General features: G+C 50.4%; 1 protein-coding gene across 1 annotated transcript; it reads left to right on the forward strand.

Moving 5' to 3' along the window:
* Positions 1-3,061: 3,061 nt before the first annotated feature.
* Positions 3,062-6,820, forward strand: CHC_T00010115001 (superkiller viralicidic activity 2-like W). Its single transcript, XM_005713964.1, has one exon. The coding sequence runs from the start codon at positions 3,062-3,064 to the stop codon at positions 6,818-6,820; it is 3,759 nt and encodes a 1,252-aa protein (XP_005714021.1).
* The last annotated feature ends 582 nt before the right edge of the window (positions 6,821-7,402 follow it).

Genomic DNA, 7,402 nt, shown 5'->3' on the forward strand with positions numbered 1-7,402 from the left:
GCGCACGGGTGCTGCTGGTGAATATGACGTTGTAGTTCTCGGTGAGTAGGCCGACAGAGAGAATGTTCGTTGTAAACTCAGGGGTGTGATAAGCCGGCACAAGCGTTCCTCCGGGAAGCGGTAGCTTCACCATACCCTGGCCAACTATTATGGACGTTCCCGCAGCAGCGGAGACGTCAGTGGTATCCATGCTCTTGTAACTCGTGAAAGAGTTCTTGCTGTGGAAAAAGTTGTGTGTCTCGCCACTGTCAATGATGGCATGTGGGCTCTTTAAATTTCCAATTTGAGCGATGGAGCTCTTGAACTTAAGTTGAGCCATGAATCCAAACGGTGGCTGGCCTTCTTGTCGGTTGCTTGGGTGCGGGTCATGAATGCGGGTGTTCTGAGCAACGTTGGCATTTGGCTCAAACCGGCCTTGCGAGGAATCATATGGGGTATTGGTGTTCGGGAATTGTTGGTTTTCAGTACCCCAGTTCCCTTGCAAATGGTATTGGGGAGAGTGATGGCCACGCCCAAAGCCTCGTCCAAAGCCTCGTCCACGTCCCCCACGAAAACTTCCTCGAGGGTTAAAACGACCACGTCCAACGCTATTATAGGTACTTCGGCCGCGAAAACCGTTATCATTGTCCTTACGAAACCAACACTCTTTCGCATACTGGCCAGTGCGACCACATACGAAACACTTGTTGTTCTTTGCTTTCTTCTTCCCAATATGTCCCTTGTAGTCCATGTGAGCAAGATCGGCTCTTGGTGTAGCAGTTGCGCGCGATGATGATGATTTGATATTGGTGCGACGAGAAAGCTCACCTGCAACAACAACGATTAGCTTATCGTATGAAATTTCACTCGCCTCTGAAAACATTGCCAAAGGAGCAAAAGATTCAGGTAGAGTCTTGATCAACTTGGATGCTTTTTCTTGAGCTGTAACAGGTGCGTCGTAGGAAGCCAGCTTTCCAAGTATTTCATTGAACTTTTCAACGTGCTTCTCCCAATTCTCATTTTCTCTGAAGCGGAGTTGGTCCAGCTCACTTTGAAGATTGATAACGACTTGGGTGTTGGAGGTCGTGTAAAGACTCGACAGAGCATCCCAAAATTCTTTAGCCGTATTTTCATCGTTGTCGACCAAATGGCTGACTTGGGCTAGCGGGCCTGTCCCCAGACTGAGGATGATAGCTGTCTTTGCCTTGATCATTTTCTCGAGCCATTTCTTGCGGACGGCCGCGGAAGTTTCATTGGGTTCTGCAGTAAACCCTAACAGTTCGATGTCGTTCCTGCGGATAAAGGCATAAGTACGACGTCGCCAATGGACGAAGTCTGAAGATCCCGTGAGCTTGAGCAACTTTGTCACAGGGTCTCGCTCATCAGAAATGATGAACGTATTTTTTTGCGAGTTCGTCAGTTCTATTTGGTACTCTTGCGATGCTACCATGCAAGTAAAACTCTGCTCCTCTCTCCCCCTCCTGGGTAAGAGAGTCTCGTGAGCTCTTTTATTGATAACTACAGTAGCGGTAGCATTACATCTGAGTGTCCCTCTTGGACACCGGTCTTGCACCTCCGAGGTGCCTGGTATCCTCATAAGATATTAAATCAAAGTTCTATTCTCGAACAGTAGTAACCCCCACCTGGGGCATTTGTTGGATCCGCACTGGAGAGCCTTCACAATTGGAAGGCTTGTCTGTGCACAAATCAATAATGCGTCTATAGTGCATCGTCTTGTTGTCGCAAAACAGAAAGGCTTACTACCTAATAAGGGGGATCAGAACAGTCGAAACGGCAATAACTACACTGCATTATGACATGATGTGTCCAGATGCGCGTCGTTCTCAGATTTTGCTAGACATCTAGCTCGTGAAGGGGTTGAAAACTCACAGTCTGTTACGGAGCCTAACGACCAGCCATATCGGGATGTCAGTGAATGTTATGTGCCAGTTATAAGGCCGTTTTACGTTAAAAATGCGGCATCTAAGTGTAGTAGGCCAGCTGACAAAGAAAGGAGACTTTGCAGTCCGGAACTGCACACAAAGGCAAAACGAAAAGCTGCGTACTGCTCCTTGTGCTGTTTTAACTATACCTTTGTTTTACAAGGTGTGACATTTAAGAAGAAGGGTGGTTCAAAGGAGATCCAATGGTGTCTGTTATGTAGGCAACCGATATGTTCAAAATGCTGGGACAAGTGGCACACGGACGAAGAGCTGCATCGGGCAACGGTTTCTCCTCACCAAAAAGAAGATTTTAGAGATAAGGCTTTAGCCTCACTGTCAGGGCCATTCCATTCATCGTGATTGGCAACCACGCAATCACGCAATCACGTCAATAAATGGTGCCTGCTCCCTTGTGGTTGGTTGTTTATATTACGTTTCCTAAAAATGGTCATGCTCATTAAAGAAATAAACAATCGACTTAAAATTAATCTTGTGCTCCAACTTTCTGTAATGCTCCTTGCAATTCTAAAAGATTTAAACCCCATTCAAATAAGCAAGAAGTGCGTTAACTCATGCACATGCAAAGCCGTGGAAATGTGCTTACAGCTACAAGTAGAACGCGTTGGAGAAAGGAACGTTGCCGAACGACGTTAAATTAATGTCGTGATCGCGTGATTGCGTGATTGCATGATTGCCAATCACGATGAATGGAATGGCCCTCAGTTGAGTAAACACCTAGTCCGTATGAAATGATAGTGCTCTGGCAGAACTAATAATGTTGTTGCGATCCAAAAAAGACATGAGGACGCGTTTATATGCACAAGTTGGAATTACTACCCTAGCTAGTCCTCAACACCATGTCGTCATGCAGAGTGACGAAGTAGATGTTTTGGGTGATGAGCGTGAAAAGAGTGATCAATTTCGTGGTCTGCGTGATTCTGCAACAAGACGTTCACGCATTGACCGGGTGAACTTCACGTTCACAGAGTGATGTTCACGCAGTAATCGTGATTCACACCCAAAATCACGAAATTTCACGCTCCGCTAGCGTGATCAAAAATCATCACGCAGCTTGCATGGGGCCATGATGATCGACACCGTCGGTGCACCCAACCCTCGTCGTATTCACCCCAACCGCAATGTTCACCCCCGCCTCGGCTCCCTCGCACGCCATCGAGCTCGAGAGCGACTCCATAGTCGGCCGCAGCTCGCCACTTGCCGACCTCCAATACGTCGCGCAGCCAATATCTGAGGGGCATGGCACCGTCCGCCGCCCCCTAGCACACGCCGTCCCCTTCGTGCTCTCCCAGCGCGAAGTCGTCGCCGGCTTAGCGCGCGACGGCGCCACCGTGCTACGCCCTATTGAAAAGGAGGGGAGGGAGAGGAAAAAGGGAAAAGCGCACAGCGATGCCGCGCTCGCGAAGGAGGTGCAAGAGATGGTGCGTGCCATGCTCGGAGAGGGTACGAAGCCTGTCCAGGACGGATCCCTGCCGGAAGAGACGACTGCTTCGGAAGCCGCTCATTCGCTTAATATACATTCGCTTGGTGAGAATGAGCACGCCATATCGCATGGAGCCGAAGCCGCGGAGGACGTGCGGGGAGGGGCCGGGGATGAACGCATTGGGCTAGATGCCTTTCTGTCTCCGGCGGATATATCGCTCAAGCAGAATGTTTTCAACCTATCTACTGTATTCGATCCGCGGAGCTTGAACGACGTCGAGCTTTTCGGCGTTTCAGAGGAAGAGAGCGAAGCCGAAGAAGAGGTGGACAACGGCGCTGTGTCGCGTAAGCTCGCCGCACTAACGGCTAACCAGCAAAGCATGGAGGACGTCAACGAGGAGCTCGACAACCTTCTCGGCCTCCGCTACGAGCCGGGGCGCGTTGCCGCTGGGCGCACCAAGAGGCCCCGCTCGGGAACTAGAAACGCGGTCGACGATAACCCCTGGGCCGCCGAGGACAAGCTCGACGTGTCTGACTTTGCGCAGCTCGTTCCGGATATGGCCATCGAGTACCCGTTCAATTTGGATGTGTTCCAGCGCCGTGCCGTGTTTCGCTTAGAGCGCGACGAGAACGTCTTCGTTGCCGCGCATACATCCGCGGGGAAGACTGTCGTTGCGGAATACGCCATTGCGCTCGCGAGGCAGCGCAACACAAAGGTCGTGTACACGTCGCCCATTAAAACGCTCAGCAACCAGAAGTTTCGCGATTTTACTCAACGCTTCGGCGATGTGGGCATCATCACGGGTGATATCAGCATCAACCCGGAGGCGTCGTGTCTTGTGATGACGACGGAGATTTTGAGGAGCATGTTGTACAAGGGCGCAGACCTTGTTCGCGATTTGAGCCATGTCATTTTCGATGAGTGTCACTGGCTCAACGACCCGGAGCGAGGGGTCGTGTGGGAGGAGGCCATTATTTTGCTCCCGCAACATGTGAATATCGTCATGCTTTCTGCAACAGTGCCAAACGCTATGGAGTTCGCCAAATGGGTCGGCCGCACGAGACAAAAACCCATATACGTGATTCACACTCGGAAGAGACCGGTTCCACTGTCTCATCAGCTGTTCGTCAAGGGGGATGTATACCCATTATTTGATTCATCAGAAGGAAGATTTCTGGACGCAAACTTCAGAAGGGGAGTGAATCACCACAAGGAGAAAACGAAAAACTCCAACATCCGATTCGGTGGGGGCCGAAATCACGCGTGGATGCAGATCATCAAGTATTTGCAGAAGCGAGATCTGGACCCGGCGATATTCTTTTGTTTCAGTAAGCGCAAGTGCGACGAGGCGGCCGAACAGCTTCACACTCAAGACCTCACGGCTGGGGCAACTGACAAGACTCAAATTCATCTCTTTTACCAATCCGCGATTGCCAGGCTTTCTCCAACTGACCGCAACGTCCCGCAGATTGCGCGACATCGGGAGATGCTAAAACGGGGTGTCGGGGTTCATCATGCCGGAGTGCTTCCGATCATCAAGGAAATAACTGAAGTTCTTTTCCAACAAGGTCTCATTCGGGTGCTGTTTGCGACAGAGACGTTTGCCATGGGTGTCAACATGCCTGCACGAACTGTCGTCTTCACAGCCATCCACAAGTACGACAATCAAGGCCATCGCCTTCTCGAACCTGGCGAGTACATCCAGATGGCGGGACGGGCCGGTCGTCGAGGATTGGACGACGTCGGCACTGTGTTGCTATTCCCTACGACAGCTGACTTTCCCGTCCAGAGCGATGTCAAGACCGTCTTAACGGGGGTCCCCAAGCCGCTGCGCTCCCAATTTCGACTTACCTACAACATGATTCTCAACTTGCTCCGCATCGATGAGCTTCGTGTTGAGGATGTGATGGCACGCAGTTTCAGCGAGGCACCGGCAGGGCGCGCATCTGGAACGGTGAAAAAGCTGCTCGTGAAAGGAAATGAACGGTTGAATCAGATGCAGACGATGTCGGTGGGGGTTGAGAGATACAGGTCTCTCTACGAAGTATCCACCAGAATCAATGTGTTGTGTCAGCGCATCAGCGTAACTCTTACCTCCAACGCAAAAAATTCAACGACGGCAGCCTTTGGGGTGGGACGTGTAGTATTGGTACGCGCAAGCGACGAAACATTACGGCTCGGGGTGATTATCAAGGCACCATTTAGTGGACGCGCAAAGGGCGGTCTTTCTTTGAAGAAACCATCTCTGGGCTTGAGAACAGGGTTTCAACCCGGCAAACGGGACTCGGGAAAGATCCAAATCAAAGTTTTAGTTTTGTGCGGAGGACCGGCTGCAAGAAGAGAGGATTGCCCCTTGTTTCAGCACAATATCGACGTCGTTGATTTGAAGAACAAGTCTACGCAGTTCAACGCTGGTGGATTGATTGTTCAAATCCAGGATCTTGACTATACTGGCATTGTAGGGCTCTCGTCTTTGAAGATTGAAGTCGATGAGAAGGGGCTGGTACCGATTCGGGGGGACCCGGATCCAGTTGCTCTGTCGTCTACAGCAGAAGCTCTGCGCACGATTGCGTCAGACGAAGCAAATTGGAATGCGCTGCCACAGTTGCATCCAGTGACTGATCTTGGGCTGCAGAGCTTGGATATCGTCGAGCAATGGGACGAGCGCAAGCGATGCGTTTGGATTCTGAATGAGATGGTTACTGATTTGCTGAAGGGTGGGGCAATGTTTGATTTGGAAAAGGAATTCAAGTTTCTTTCACAAGCGTCCAAGCTGCAAGAAAAACTTGAGCTCTTGAAGATTGCGACGTCAGATGAATCTTTACACTTAATGCCTGACTACAAGCAGCGAATCGAAGTTCTAGGCAAACTAGGATACATCGACGGGACGAGCGTTCGACTGAAAGGACGGGCCGCTTGCGAGGTGAACACATGCGACAGCCTGATTCTAACAGAACTGGTGTTTGAAAAAGTACTCCAAAAGCTGAGCGCGGTAGACCTCGCGGCTATCCTATGCAGCCTAGTATTCCAAGGAAAAGTGGGCGGGAATGAGACGAGCTACACGCAAATCGACAGCGTGAGAGAGCAGAGCGAGGAGTTGTATCAAGGATGTCAATCGATGCTAGGGGTGCTAGCAAGCCTCGGGAGTGCGCAGTCAGACAGCGGGCTGGCGGTCTCTCCCTACGAATTTGCGCGAAGCAGCGCCAATTTCGGTTTTACAATCGGGGTGCGAGGATGGGCAAGTGGCAAGACGTTTGCCGAGATTTGTTCTGTGATCGAAGGTGAAGTACCAGAAGGGACGATTGTGCGAACGATTGTGCGGCTCTGCGAACTGCTGAGGGAAACGAAAAATGTGGGAAGGGTTATTGGAGACCCCGATCTGCAGGCCAAGGCCGAAGAGGCGATGCAACTGGTGCGACGGGATGTGATTTTCGCAGCGAGTTTGTACGTACAGTAGTGTTAAATAGTCGGGAAGCTGAATGATGTTATTCTTCAATGGGGCGCCCTGGTTTTGTTGCCAAGATATCTACAAGTCGTGGACATATTGTGCGTAAGGGTGATTGCGTGATGTTTGGGAGGCAGTGATAGCGCGAGATCGTGGAGATTGCAAGTATCTGTCCCATACAGCACATATGTATATGGTTCTCCTACACAGTACATGTACGGTACCTACTTTTGTGCTAATTTCAAGCTATGGCGCCTCCACAAAATGCACCAACCTAAGCATACGTATACATCCTTGTTGACGTGAGTATAGAACGCCCTGCAAATAAGCCGTATTAACACCCCATCCACGAGCGAAGTGGGTCAATTTTTGAGGACACTTGCAAAATTTCCAAATCCGCTCTTTGTTTATGTGGGCGGAATTTATGCTTGTTGCATAGCTCGTCCAATAGGAATTCCTCCACAATTGGAATTATGTAGAATGAATGGCCAGTTCTCGAGATAGAGCTCATACAGCGACTTCAGTCAGGGCCAATCGGCGTCACACAAAATGTCGGTGTATGGGGTTATTTTGGCCTCTTTGGACTGCGAAGAG

Source organism: Chondrus crispus, genomic scaffold (genome assembly GCF_000350225.1).
Source record: "Chondrus crispus Stackhouse genomic scaffold, scaffold_157, whole genome shotgun sequence".
NCBI classification, from domain to species: domain Eukaryota; phylum Rhodophyta; class Florideophyceae; order Gigartinales; family Gigartinaceae; genus Chondrus; species Chondrus crispus.

What these genes read in the sequence shown, in the direction of transcription:
- CHC_T00010115001 (XM_005713964.1), top strand. Translation starts at nt 3,062, where the DNA reads ATGTTCACCCCCGCCTCGGCTCCCTCGCACGCCATCGAGCTCGAGAGC.